This window comes from Epinephelus moara, chromosome 6, assembly GCF_006386435.1.
Source record: "Epinephelus moara isolate mb chromosome 6, YSFRI_EMoa_1.0, whole genome shotgun sequence".
Classification (NCBI taxonomy): Eukaryota; Metazoa; Chordata; class Actinopteri; order Perciformes; family Serranidae; genus Epinephelus; species Epinephelus moara.
The window spans coordinates 28,235,219-28,249,873 of record NC_065511.1 but is presented as its reverse complement, the minus strand read 5'-3'; the positions used below and the strand labels follow the sequence as shown (position 1 = coordinate 28,249,873).

General features: G+C 38.9%; 2 protein-coding genes across 2 annotated transcripts in view; one reads left to right on the top strand and one right to left on the bottom strand.

The window, feature by feature from the left end:
• Positions 1 to 8,682, top strand: part of tmem145 (transmembrane protein 145) — a 63,375-nt gene extending 54,693 nt beyond the window's left edge. Inside the window, 3 exon segments of the mRNA XM_050047809.1 lie at positions 2,503 to 2,691; positions 6,151 to 6,300; positions 6,303 to 8,682. Coding sequence (XP_049903766.1) covers positions 2,503 to 2,691; positions 6,151 to 6,300; positions 6,303 to 6,413 — 450 coding nt within the window. The 3' untranslated portion in view covers positions 6,414 to 8,682.
• Positions 8,683 to 11,981: 3,299 nt separating this feature from the next.
• mrpl17 (mitochondrial ribosomal protein L17) lies at positions 11,982 to 14,527 on the bottom strand. The gene is made up of 3 exons (XM_050046465.1): positions 14,169 to 14,527; positions 12,571 to 12,639; positions 11,982 to 12,458 (listed from the first exon to the last, which is right to left on the bottom strand). The coding sequence occupies exons 1-3, from the start codon at positions 14,340 to 14,342 to the stop codon at positions 12,204 to 12,206; spliced, it is 498 nt and encodes a 165-aa protein (XP_049902422.1). The 5' UTR covers positions 14,343 to 14,527; the 3' UTR covers positions 11,982 to 12,203.
• Between the last annotated feature and the right edge of the window lie 128 nt (positions 14,528 to 14,655).

Sequence of the window (14,655 nt, the reverse complement as noted above, 5' to 3'; positions counted from 1 at the left end):
TGTAGGCCTGCACCAGAAAGGAACTACGCAGGTGGACGTGATGTGTCTTCATAAATTGACAGTGAACAAGCAAATGTACAGTAACCTAGCAGCAGACACTTCCTGCTCGTTAGCAGGAGGGTGCTTTCACACCTGCCCTGTTTGGTTCAGTTCAGTCGAACTCAACTTTGTTTGCCCTCTGAGTGTGGTTCGTTCGGGCAGGTGTGAACATAGCAATCACACTCGGGTGCGCACCACAACAACCAGACTGAGACCCTCTTGAAGAGGTGGTCTCAGTCCGGTTACAGACGTGGTGGTGAGAACATGTTCCGACCTTGATCTGAACCAACTGCAGTCACATGACACATTGTTTGGGTTAAACATGAGCATGTTACAGTCCTGGAGGATTATTAATGTGCACCTCCTCCTGTACTGCCTTAATATGCACATTCAGCACATCCAATGCATCAAAACATTGTTTCCAGCTGGAGCTTTAAACTGTACGGTTTGACTAAAATGAACAATGACAGCAATATAGTCCACGATGAGCAGCGCTAAAATCAACCTGTGTAGTTGTCCCTCCATTGTGACATTAGAAAGTGTCGCATTTATCTTGCAAGTGTACTCTTCTTCAACGTTTGGTTTACTTCCTGGATTTTTCCTGCATGGAAATTCTGACCAATCAAGACTGGCTTTCTCGCACAAGGCATTTTATCTGGTCCGCTTGTAAATGCTGCCGTGGGAACACGAACCAACTCTAGGCAATTATGCAACTTTGTAACAAAATTAGTCCCTGATTCAGACCAAAGCAAGACAACTCTAGGTCTGAAAGCACCCTGAAAGATGGAATAGCGGTGTTTGTGTCATTTGTATGTTTCTTATTTTTTATTATCATCATTTTATTTTTTTATAACTCATGTGATGCAAGAAGCAGCTGGCTTCCAGGTATTTTCACATTATCTTATCTGACCCTCCTTTAAAAAGGTTTGGACACCCTGCTTATTGATCCCTGTTCATTTTTCTGTATGGAAAAAAGCAGCCTAGACAGGTTTTCAGCTTTATTATAAAACAGGATATTTACCTTCTGCTCAGTTGGGAAGCGTTGGCACTTGTGTGTAGAGTGAAACACATGGCATTCCTGGGGCGTAAAACTCTGTGTAGTTTCATGACTAAAACTTTGTGTGTACGCACTATGACAGAAATGTACTTCCACATTCTTTTTGGCAGTGTCATAAAGCCGTGCGTACACGTGATTCAGTTCTATAAATCTCAATCATTGTGGTGCACCCATAGTTCATCATAAATGGATGTAAAAACACCCCTCAACATGTGTTTGCATATTGATACTTGTGCCCTTCTACCACTCATTAGACCTGTCAATGAGAAATACGGTGAGGAAGAGCAATTTCACCGACTGTGTTACATCCCCGAGGTTGTCCAACAATGCCAGAGCAGTCGCCATTACACATGGCTGTAGATATCTCTAGTGTCCTTGCCACTATTTTTAACATTTGTCCAAACCATCATGGTGGTATAATGTCAATCACAATTGTTATTAAACGTCAGAAGGATGATCAATGATTCATTCATAGGGCTCATGTGGAAACTGACTTTACAAAGTGCTCTACAGGATAAAATTAAACGACCGCTCAAAGGGAGATGAATAGAAATAATGGTGAAATGTATGACTCATAAATAATTTAAGAACAACTTTACAGATGTGCCTTTGATTAACATTTTGCAGAAAGCCATCACTCACAGCTATCTCAGGTAAAACCATGTGTACACCTGGTCTTGTGGAAAAAGGTGTACACATGGCTTTTGTGCAGAGTTGTGTAGAAAGATGATTCTGCACGTTACTGGTGTTTCATCCTGACTTATAATTATCATGTTACGGGCATTGTTAGCAGCACTGTTGTTATCATTCTTCATGAAATAAGGCGATTCTTCCTCTCTGCCATGACTGTGTGTTGTTGCGAGTTTTAAGAAGCGCAGACACTTGAGAAAAAAACCTGCCAGCATCGATATAAGGAACAGATAAACTTGGGTTCATACAGTTCTGATTGATCCAACAATTTGGAACTTGTTCTCCATTCCCATCTCTAACACATATACATAACTGAGGTCTGAGGTCTGAGGCAGGAACCAGACATCGTAGATTATATACCTCTCGAATGTATGTATTAATTTGACATACACTGCACATAACAGTACATATTCCTTATGTTTACTCTAATTCTATGGTTGTTTTATTCTACTGTAGTTAAATTTTCAAACTTACAGCCTCATCATCATGACGATATATATTTTATTTTAATATTTTAATCTTTATATCTTAAGTACTAGTGTTAAACACAGTAGCATAATGCACATTTTATTTTATTTTCATGCACATTTCATTTCTACTTTATTTTATTGCTTTATATTTACACACTTTTATTTCATACTCTTATTCTTACTTCTTATTATTCTCTGTTCCTAACATCGGAGCAACAGCAATCTTTTCATCCTTTTGTCCTGTAGGTTATCACACGACCCTCAGCAGCCAATAAGAACTTCCCATATCACGTTCGGACGTCCCAGATCGGGATCCTGCTGTCCAGTCCGAAAGCAGGCGAGGGGGCGGAGAGTTTCCCCCATCATGCCTATGGTAACGGCTCCTTCCTGGGAGACTCTCAACCCAACTTTACCGAACTCTTCTCCATCCAATCAGTGAGTCAAACTTAATACCTTTGTGTATGCATGCTTAATGTCCTGGATAGAAGTTGTTGAAGCAGAATTTGTGTTTTAAACTAGTATTGTTCTTTATTAAATCTGCCCCATTCATGAAAAAGTGCAGTATATGGAGACGTAGAAAGATCAAAGGTAAATGAGAAATGTAGTTGTGTTCTATATGTGTGCATCTGTATCCAGTTTAAACAGCTCCCACTCATTCTGCAGCACTCGCTATGTGTAATTAGATTCATCTAAGCCAAGCTCATTTTTTGATGCTTTTAAAAATGCAAACATTACTGTGTCAAACCTACCTTGAAATTAACTGCTGTCTCATCTAACAAAGACGCCTCAAATTAGAAGGCATCAGTGTAACAATGCAGTTTGTAGGAGGGCTTGTTTTTGAGGATTATTTCTTGGCGGAAGCTGGCGTCTTCTCCTGTGGGCGCCAGGTGAATGACAGTAAGCGCAGCGTAATGTAGCACACGCGCTGATATGAAAACACTTGGGCACAGGGAAATAATGATTAAGTAGAAACTTTGACAAGACCAAATTAAGGTGTCGTGTTTGTGGTGATGAATTGTCTGGCTCTGAGAAGTTTTTGGGTTTTTTCATAAATGCACATAGATGAGTGACGGAGGAAAAGCTCTGAATCTTCAGCTCCACTGATACAACACAGTAATACAACACAAAGGAGCAACAAAATACATGATAGGTGACACTATGACAAGGACGGGCACATTTCAAATGCTCATTGTATAAAAAGGTATCAGAACTTACAGATAATTATAATTAATAAAGCTACATGGAAGTAAAAAGTAGCTCAAAATGCACCAGAGAAAACAAGCAACTCTTTAATTTACATTTGAAAGTGTCTCAGAATGAATGAAGTCAGTTCTGATGTAAGCCATTAAGTGTTTTAGTACCACCGCCAAATTAAATTAATTGTCCGACTTCCTGGAAGCCAGTGCAAAGAGGCTTAATGTGCTTACCTCTCCTCGTTCTCGTTAGAAATCTAGCACCAGAGGTCCTGCATTATCCGCAGACATCTAATTGGAAGACCCTGAAAAGACAATGCAAAGTGTTGCTGCTGGAAATCTAAGCACTGTAAAACGCCACGATTTCAACTTAGCCTTTCGTCTTTATAACCCTGGTATCAAATGTGGGTAATGAGAATCTCTCCTCCTTTGTTTCCAAATAAAATGCACTCAGTCTTGTCTTTATTTAAGTGAAGGAGATGGAGGTGCATGCGATTACTTGCATTGACACAGTGAGCTTATTAGACCAGGGTCGTTTGGTAAAGAGAGTAAATCTGATTGTTGTAGCTTTAAACAGTATTCAGTGTTATTGTTTTGTAGTATTCAGCCTGGAGGGTGAATGTTGAGTTGATCACAGTAGTTTCTGTGCTTTAATGTGGTCAGAAGCCAGACTGAAAAACAAATGTAACATAAGTTTTTTTTTCTTTTTACTCATAAAATACTGGTTTTAGTATAAAAACATTTAAGTTGTTGGGGCTTAATTCTTTAACTGCAGGTTGTAAGAATGCCTAATGATCCATACAGAGGCTGCAGCTCATTAAAAATGCTAAATACTGTGTCTAAAAACAAAGAATCAAAGGACAATAAAGACAAGTGAGATTGGGTAGAACAATCCAAATCAATCGGAAGGTCTTTCTAATATTTTGTGGAGGAAGAGCTGGCCGATAACTCAATTATTAAACCTCAGAAGGGATCTTATCATTTTAGATTTGTAGCATTTTCTGCTGCCAAATTACTAATCTTAGCATGTTGTTACTGGAACTGGGGAAAAGAAACACCACCAACGAAGGGCCAGTGGCTCACAATTGTGGAGAAAATCTCTTTAATGGAGAAATTGACACATACTGAGACTACAAGAAGCACAATTAGAAAGGAAATGGGAAATACGGGCTCTATACAAGACTCAAAAAGACGACACTGGACTGGAATAATAATCAATAGATACAGTAATCCTTAAGGCTGTAAAAATGTGCATTTACCTGGTATTTAACTGACATGTCACTGTTACCAAAATTATTTAAATAAAGATGAAATTGACAAAAAAAACAAAACAAAAGGATTTACTATAATGTTGGTCCTATACACTGTAAGGCATTACAGTGGAAAACAGTTAATTGCATTTATTATTTAGACAGTCGGTAGATCATTAAAGTCATTTTCAGAACAAAATGCCAAAATATTTCATAGTTTCAGCTTTAACATTAAAAATAATTGCTGCTTTTTCCTGTCATATGTTAAACTAACTTTAATATGTTTGAGTTCCGGACTGTTGGTCAGACAGAACAAGACATTTCATTATGTGACCGTGAGCTCTGGGGGATTTTTCAATGTTTCTGATCGTTTATAGACTAAACAGTTGACATATTGATAATGGAAAATAATCATTACTAGCAGCTATATTTTGCATATGTTTGCCATATTGTGATATTGATATTGATTGATAAGAGAATGTCAGTATGAACTAAGATGGAACTGTATGTTCACAAAAACGAAGCTCAGAACAAATGTAAATCAAAGATGTATTTCAGTAAATTTGTGGAATGGGTTAGAAACAGAAATGAAAGTCGTTGATACACACATTAGATTTAAAAAGAATATTAAATCACAAGATGATTAACAAATATAAAACTGAAGTATGAACACCAGTTCAAAGCAGCCAGTGTCTTGTGATGTGTTCTCACCAGCGGTTATCAAAACACTGGATAAGTATTCGTTAAAGTGTCCAGGTTGAAAGTCAGCTTTTCCTAAAATAATAGTATTGGATAGGAAAGGTATTTTTATGTTAAAAATGCCTCTCAGACCAAAACTGTTCTATGACAGGGCACTCCCAAAATATATACTAGTGATTTGCATCCTGGCCCCCACACAATCTCAAAAGTAGAGAATTTAGTGATGGGTGGAGAGTTTAGGTTTTTTTGTTGCTTTCACCACCAACCCTTGCCAAATAAAATGAAATAAAATAAAATAAAATAAAATCAAGTAAAATAAAATAAAATAATTCACCACCAACTCTCGCCAAATAAAATAAAATAAAATAATTCAAAAAAATATTAATGAATGTTCATTCAGGCCTATCAGCAATGTTGATAGCCTATTTTAGACACAATAAGCTGTTATCTTCATTATAAGACTCAAATACTCTCTGATCTCTTGACATTAAAGGTCAGCCCCAGCAGGGTCAGTGTGTGGAGAGTAATGTAACTGCACTGGAGGTCAGGAAACCCAGTACAGGTGTAATTTACCTTGACCTATATAACCACCACAGTGCTGCTGAGCTCTCAAAGAAGCTGTCAGAATGTGATGTATAGTGTGGTGTCTCTGACACAGAGTCGACCAGGTCCACATTACACATTGCACATAACCTACATCCAGAGGATCAGAGCAGGTCAAAGGTGTAAACCCATCCCCACCTTCCTTCCAGGACCCGGTGAAGACAGTGGAGGAGACGGTGGCCCGTAAAGGACCTGAGGTGCCGAGGAACAGCGAGCAGAAGATCATAACCACCGCTGCCGACCTTACGGCGATACTGCCCCCACCTCCGCCTCCAATACCCCCACGCCCTGCTGCACGCTCCCCCCACGCCCTGCTGCACGCTCGCCCCCGCTGCCACCCCGGCTCCCTTCCTTCACAGAGTACTTCAGCATGCAGGGCGGAGGAGGAGGAGGGTTCGGAACGAAGGCGTGAGGCAGGACAGAAGGCAAGACAGAGGGAGAGGGGGGGGATGGACAGAATGACAATACACAGTAAAAGAGTCAGAGTGGAAATGGAGGTGTTACTGTTTTAAAAACAGCCAAAAAAAAAGTTTGGACGGACAAAGAAGAGAAATCATCAGAATCCCTAAACGGTCCCTTTTCACCTGTAAATGGAATGGAAGAGTGAGTGAGGGGGGGGTGGATGGCTGTGAGATAGAAGTGCTGAGCTTGTTAAAGAATAAAGAAGCAATAAATATTTGATGTTGACCAGTAAAAGGCACACAGGGAGAAAGATGACAAAGTGGATGTAGCCAGAGCAATAGGATGATAGCTGTGCACGATGCGGAAGTGAACAAAATTCTTGAAATACTTCTATTCAAAAATTCATGAGGCATTGATGGTGTGCCTGGAAGAGTTTGTAAATAGCTAAAACTGGAGAGAGAGCTACCACTCTATATAGTTTTATTTTTAAAAAAAAGAAGAAAAAAAGGAAATTTGTTTTCATGTTTTTTTCCACATCATTAAATTCCAGTTGGTGCTGTGACCATCAGAAAAAAAAACTCATGCCATTACATTTATTCAAGTCATGTTAGGAATAAAGGACTTTTTTTATGTTTGACACATTTTGATAAAGCATAAATATTCTATGGAGTTTGTTGGGTTAATTTATATTCTTATATGCCTTCATTGCAGCTGGTTATTCTGGATTGATATGCTGATGTGTAAATGTAAAATGTCACGTTTACTGTGGGCACTTCTAGGTACTCGTAAAAACACGCATGTTTGTATCGTATTTCCCGTCCAAGAAGCTGATATATGTAACTCCATGTGACCATACGATATTTGCTTATTGTGTGTATTGAAATCTATACTTTTGTAAATACATACAATAGGCTTTAGTATATTTTTAACCGGATAAATTCTGTTGGACCCAAACCTTGGGCTGTCTGAAACACAACATAAAATCAGTATTATACTGTGTCGATTTTAGTTGACTTTACACCAGAGTGCAGAATATGCCTGCTCAAAAATGTCATTTCTGTGTATGTAGACGTTGGTGAATGTACTGATGCAATACAGCACAAGGACAGGGGTGATTTTCAAGTTACTGGAACACTACAGTACACCTTTTGTCGAATTATCTTTTCTCTCTGCGACACATTCATGATTTAAAAGCCTGTGGGGAAGGTTGCCTTTTTTAAAAAATACAAGTAACTTCATCCTCACCCTTGTCTGGTACCTGAAACATGGATATACATTGGCTTTATCTCACTAGAACCTTGCAAAAAGCGAAACAAATATTACTAGTTTTGTATCCCCTAACATTAAGCTAGGACAATTAAAAAAAAAAAAAAAAAAAAGCGTTGCAGATGAACTGTGAAAACGGCAACACAACTTGTACATTTTGTCTGTCCTGCATGGAGCACTTTAATGTTCCTGGTCTTAGTCTGTTTATTCGTGATGATGTCACCTTATACGACTGCTTTGAAAACCTGTATTCACACCACTTTGAGTAGTATCCCAGATGCATACACCTGTAAATACAGTCTGAAAAATGTCGTCGACTGTGCGGACATTTTACGGAACGTATCACGCTCAGTCAATGTAATTTAACACTGGATTGCTGAAGTTGATAAGTCGTGAACGATTGTCACTGAAGTTGACCACTGGCTTCCTGCTATTCAGAAAATATGTGAAAGGACGCTAACAAATTTATCTGGAGCATTCGTTGATTTCTGATTACTGATGGTACTCAGCTAATATTCCACAGATTTATCAATGGCAATCTCGCTGTAATGGAGTACTGTAGGATGTTAGGACTGTGGTGTGTAACTTGTACGAGTGTAGTCAGAGGTGTAACGTAGTCTGTGAAACAGAATGATACTTGAATTAGAGTACTAGTCGTTATTTCTGATTGTGTCCGGTTTATATTTGGCACGTCTGCCATTTTGTCTGCTGTTGCCTATTGTTACGGTTGCCATGACTTTGACCGAATAGACACTGGTTGACTCGACTAACAGACAGGCATACTGATTACTGTATCACTGCTTCAACCCTGTGCATACTGACATACGATTACAGGACCGAGACACTTTAGCGAAGAGAACTTGACGAAAAGAGATTATGTATGCATGACAGAAAACAGCACAGCTTTTAGGCTACTCAGAGCGATCTGGTTAAGAGCACATCACTGAAGCACTGTTCAAATGCATTTTAATGGTGTCAAATGACGATTCTAAATATGCTGTACATATACACTTTTTGCCAAAATAATAAAAAATATGATTTTATTAGAGGCCTCGTCTGGGTGTGTGTGTTATTTGGCTGCGGTGATAATAAGCCAGAGCGTCTGTGTTCCAGTTAGGACAAGGGCGTGTGTCCAAAGGAGTCGATCTAATATCCGTAAATCATATTTAGAATCTGTTCTCATTACAAGACTCCATTAAAGTAAAACACCACAGGGACAGACTCCAGGCTGGTCACAATCTGATGTAGGCTAGCCTAATTATTTCACAGTCCCTGCCAGTATCCTGCTCTGTGAGGTGCAGAGTCACAACAAACCCAGCCTGTCTCTGCTTGTTCTCCAGGAAGGGACTGAATTTGTAAATGGCTTTCAGGCTAATCACCACCACAGAATTTAAAGGAGAAATTCAGACAGTATTTGTGGTGTTCAGTTCAGCAGTTATTTTGTGATGAACTGGTGAAATATTTTGTCCACTAATTCTTTTGCATCTCTCTACATCAAACCAGCCATAGGCACCATAAAAGAATATTTTACCCACAGAACGACCATGTAAATTACTCACGTGTTTCTCTAAACTTGTGAAGAAAACTGTTTCTCTCAGTGAACGAAGAATCTAAAAAAGGCAAACATTCTTCCCGAACTGAAGTAATCGACCCTTCGCTAAGTCCCGCCTCTGGACGCAGACTGGCCAATCATAACATAGCATCAGGCCGGTTCCGACCAGGGTCCGGCAACAACACAGCTGTGCTCCATTTGTTTCAGATTTCCTTCATTTTCAGGCTGGTTTTGTGGATTTGGAGCTAAATGTTGTGCCTGGGGCACGTCGTGTATTAATGATACTCGTTACCTGAAGAGGTTGGAAAAAGATATACGTTTCTTCCCTGTTCCAGAACCAAAATCAAACCCTGAAAAGTGTAGGGTTAGCTAGCTAGCTACTGAAGATATAGCCTACTGAATGCATACACATGCTGCTTTTGCTTTTTAATGATTGTAACACTGAAGGGAAGCAGGGAAACATTTTACTGATATTGAACCAGCTGTGTGTCATCACATTGTGTGCAGATGAATGTTGTTTGACTTCCTCTGGAGATCCCTGCCTGTCCAGCGGCGGAGATCCAGGTGCTGGCAGCGTCACAGGGGAAAAGCCAAACCCTGTTCATCAGCACACACTGTGATGCCACACAGCTGGTTCAATATCAGCAAAGTTTCCCTTTATATTCATTGTCTTGTGTGGCAATCAGCAGTGATGTGGTGGTTCACTTAACACTGATCTGTAGCCTATAGTTCAGCTTTAGCTTCGATAAATTACGCCAGATTTCCTAAAGGGATCATAATAATTTGATCTAGTCAACTAATCTTATCATTGAAGCTCATATAGCAATCACAGGTGAGAACAGATAGATATGCTGTTGTTTAATAATTATCAGTCCTCCACTTTACATTTGGTAACATTTATTTATTCCAGCTTTTATGTTTCTGTGATCACTGTAAACAAAGTAATGACCCGACTCTCAGCTGCATTTTATTGGTGATTCTTTGCCCCCAATTTGTTCTTTGTCTTAAACAATTTTGCATGAGGTTTAGGTTAAATATTTTAATGTGAAAATCTTTGTAACGTTTTAGCAAAAATGCAAAAAAGAAAAAAAGACTTTTTTGGATTCTCCGTCCATCGTGGAGGCATACGAGAAAAACAAAGTTTTCTTGACAAATTCAAGGTAACACCTGGTTAGTAATTGATAAACAAATGGTCATTTTGCGACTGAAGTATTTCTTTAATGGACGGACTTACCAGGGCTTAAGTCCCGGGCCCCAGGCCTCTGACCGAGTACCAGGGGCCTCATGCAACATAAGCATAAGAAAATGTTGAATGAAATCAGATTTCTTGTGCATAGCTTTGACTATCAGTACGCTGTAGTGTTAAACAACATATATCCACATTTTGAAATTCCCCAAATCAAAAATCTGATAGCTATAGCATCAGCTATGTAAATACCAAGAAGTTCATGGTGAAGAAGACCAGGAGACAGCACCTCTGCAGGTAAGACAACAGCTGTGTGTATATATATATATATATATATATATATATATATATATATATATAATCAGCTGATAACTTTGCTTTGTCTTGACTTATTGTCTTGTATAGATGAGTTTCATATTGCTGATTAGAAGGGCACTCAATTTCCCATTTGTCGCTGTCCATTGACCAGGGCTCTGAATTAATTTTTCCATGACATATCGTGAAGGGAGGTAGGGGCCTTTAAAACGTCCGTAGCCCAAAGGCCTAAAGTAATATTGAGATTTCTAGGAGTCCAACAATATGTAAATATGTTAACCTTCTAACATTGGCATTTACATTATCCTATGTACACCCTGTTTGCATTTGTATTTATTTAGATATTCACCCTCAGTTAGCATTTCATATTTAACCCTCTGTGATTTTTATATTTTATATTTCCAAGCATTCCTTGTTTAATAGTCTTTACTTTTTACTTTGGAGCACCCTCTACAAAAAAGAAAATATCCACAAGTGCACTCAGCCATAGCAAAGTATTAATTACATCTGCACTGCCCTTACACTTTAATCAGCTTACATTGAAATACCTGCAGTGGACCACAAATTTGTACTACCATCATAAGCATATCTACTGTAATAACAGCTCTCTGTTGTAGTCCTGGGACTAGACGATCATTTCACTGCTGTGTTTTTATTGTTTTTACCTTGTTTTTTATCAGTATATGTGTCTGTGTCTTTGTATGCATTGTGTTGTATAAAAAGCTACTGGGTGCCTTAATTTCCCTTGGGATTAAGTATCTATCGGTCTGTCTGTCTAAATACTGTCTGACTTAAGCTTTTGTTTTTTGAAAAAACGAAACAAAAACAAACCATGATGATGATGAAGTAACAAAAACACTACAATATGGTACAACATAAGACCTTTTTTACTGCTGACATTGTATTTTCATAAATAGTTTTTGCAGTTTCAACCAAATTAAATTGAGGGTTTTTTTCTGAACGAAGTCGGCATATAGAAAACATGAAACATGCTATCTAGTTGCATTATGGGAAATGTAGGATCCAGTGTTTTTGGAGCTTGACCCATACTAAGGGCTTAAAGTCATATCTCTTCCTCTGCTGCTTCATATTTTTGACCATTTTTTTTGTTTTTAATCTGTCTCACAAGTCCCCTGACTTAATCAAACCGCAGTACTACTGTAAATCACTCAAGCAGCCCTTTAATCTGTACCAGGAAAACATTTTTCCTTGTGTGCTGCTGTTTTGTTGGCCAAAGAAACAAAATGAAAACCTTGTCCTTTTGTTAAGAAATAATATTTTATTAATACACAATCAGTCATAAACGTCCTTTTACAGAAACATTCTTGGCTTTAGTCGACACTGGACATCTGAATTGTTTTTAGGTGAAGAAATGAATCAGTGTCTTTCAGCCGCAACATCTGCAGGTGACTCCTCAGAAGCATTTCCACCATCACCCTTCAGCGACCATCATCTCTGGTCCAACACCAGGTTGGTTTTAATCAAGCCTTCTCAGCTAACTGCTGTGCCCTCTCCTCTCTGTAGCCTTTGAGCAGCTGGTTGATGAGTGTCAGTTCATTGTCTTTTCTCACAGGATAAAGCGGCGGGAAGGGGTTGCCTTTGTACTCCAGGACGGCCATCTTAGCTTTGTCCAGGTTCTGTCTGCTGGGGAGGCGTGCCATCCGTGTGTAGCCTTGCGTCTGATTCTCGAACCGTGGAGCGAGGACCTTGAAGAGCTTTGGGACGAGATCCTTTTCCTGATGGTAAAAAGCACAGTTATACTAAACAACAAGTTCACATTAAGTGTTTTACGTTCAGAGTGACGCAGCTTGTAACATCATAAAGATGAGAGGAGCTGCTGAAACGTACCGTCAGCCAGAAACTGGCCATTTTCATTGCCTTCTCATCAGTGTCTCCTTTTTTGGCGTAATCGACCAGCTGTCGGAGATAACAAGAAACACACAGTCAGAACCATTGAGTGTGGATGAAAGAGAAATAAAAACCCAAATATACTGCATTTTAGACTATCTACATATAAAATATTCTTGTTAACATGAAGACACTGTGAGATGAACATTTTTGGACGGATCAAAATAAAGTCATCAGGTGGTGCAGTAACTGTCTTTCTAAGTCCAGGGACTTAGAAAAGGGCAAGATTTTGATATGTATCTGCACAAAAGTGATTAAGGTCTGATACGGTTTGTAGTGTTGTCGTGTTACGATGCACTTCTCTTTTTAAAATCTTTGTATACAAATATTCAAATATGCTATATCTTTGTTATGTATATAGGCACTCACGTCTCAAGATTACGTTTCTGCAATTTCTTTAACTTTTTGACCTTTGACCATATATCTGATGGGTTGTATTGTACGGCTTTGGTATTTTATTTCAATCAGTTGTGCATGACAAGGGATAAACATCAGCTCTGTGCCTACTGCCTACATTTACTTTGATACACATATTTCAATATTTGTCTGATGAAGACCCAGCTGCCTTTTATCAGCCCACACAATTTTGGGTATTGTGTAACAGGTCAGTGAAGTGTGCTCATATTATTTGCATTTGGTTGTTTTATTACTCATTTTGTTGAAGACAGTGTTGGGGAGTAACTAGGTACATGTCATTAAATTACCCCCCAAAATATGCAATTAAATTACAGTTACTAATCAAAATATTGGGGATTACAAAGGGGATACACCAAATGTGTTCTTTTAAGTAAAAAAAAGCTTATATGTAGAATATATTCTAATATATTTCCAGATGTAACACCAAACTCTGCGACCCACATTTTTCAGCTTTATTGCCCAGTTCAAAAAGTAATCAAATGTACTGTAAAACTTAAATTAAAAGCCTTTGTGTCCATTCCTCGATTACCCTGTAAGTTATTCATACTCCTTTAGTCCGTATCTTTGCAGAGAAACAGTGTTGTGTGAAAAGAATTAAAGGTCTGTCCCAAATATAGGCCTGTTGATTTCATTAATTTAAGCAAATAATAGCCAGGGCTATTAATAGAAGTTTTACGTAATAAGTTACATTACTTTGAGCAAGTAATTAAAATAGTTACCTTACTTACTACATTTTAAACGGGGTAACTAACGTTAAAGATGTGTAACCTGTAACATCTCAAAAGTAACCTTCCCAACACTGGTTATAGACTGTGCTCATAAGCATAACTATCAGTTTAATATTAAATAACACCAGATTTTTATGAAATGACAACAGTGAGAAGTTGCCAAGCCATTACCTGAAGTTTAAAACTATATGGACACCTAATGCCTGGTGGCTGATATTGCTCCTTAACAGCAACAACATGTCAGGACACAGTTTATGTTATCTGTAACTTTACACTGTTTATATTTGGCTGCTCAGAGTTGGTTAAACTAACGTTATTGTACTGTAACACTAGCTTAATGCACAGCTATGTTAGCTAGCTAGCTAGCTGTTAGCATCACCGGGGTGTCGTTACCTTTTCGGCGTAGAAGCGGACTTCATCAGCTCGGGCCATCGTGGTCTCGATCCTCTCGTGTCGGACCAGTCCTGTCAAGATGTTCCGCAGCATGTTGATTCTGGACTCCGGGTTCAGACCCATCTTCCGGGCCATACGGCCGTGGGAGATCAACATCTGCAACGTGAGACGCATCTTGTCCGGTTAGACAGTCCGCGATGAACAAACGGAAGACTAAACTGACGGGAGAAGGTTCCCGGGTGAAGAGTATTCGTCCTCTGATTGTTTAATGAAGCAGCTCCCTCAATGTAAGAACAAATCCTGAGGTCAGTGCATGGATTGATGGTTTGACATTGGTGGTGCGTCGGCAAATCGGTCCGACTTGGTTATCAGACCAGGAAGGAGAGTTCCGCTGAACTCACTGCAGCCACTAACAGTGAGAACCAAGAACCACAGCACAAATATCAAGATATTATTAAATTATTGTTATTCTGACTCTTAAAATAAG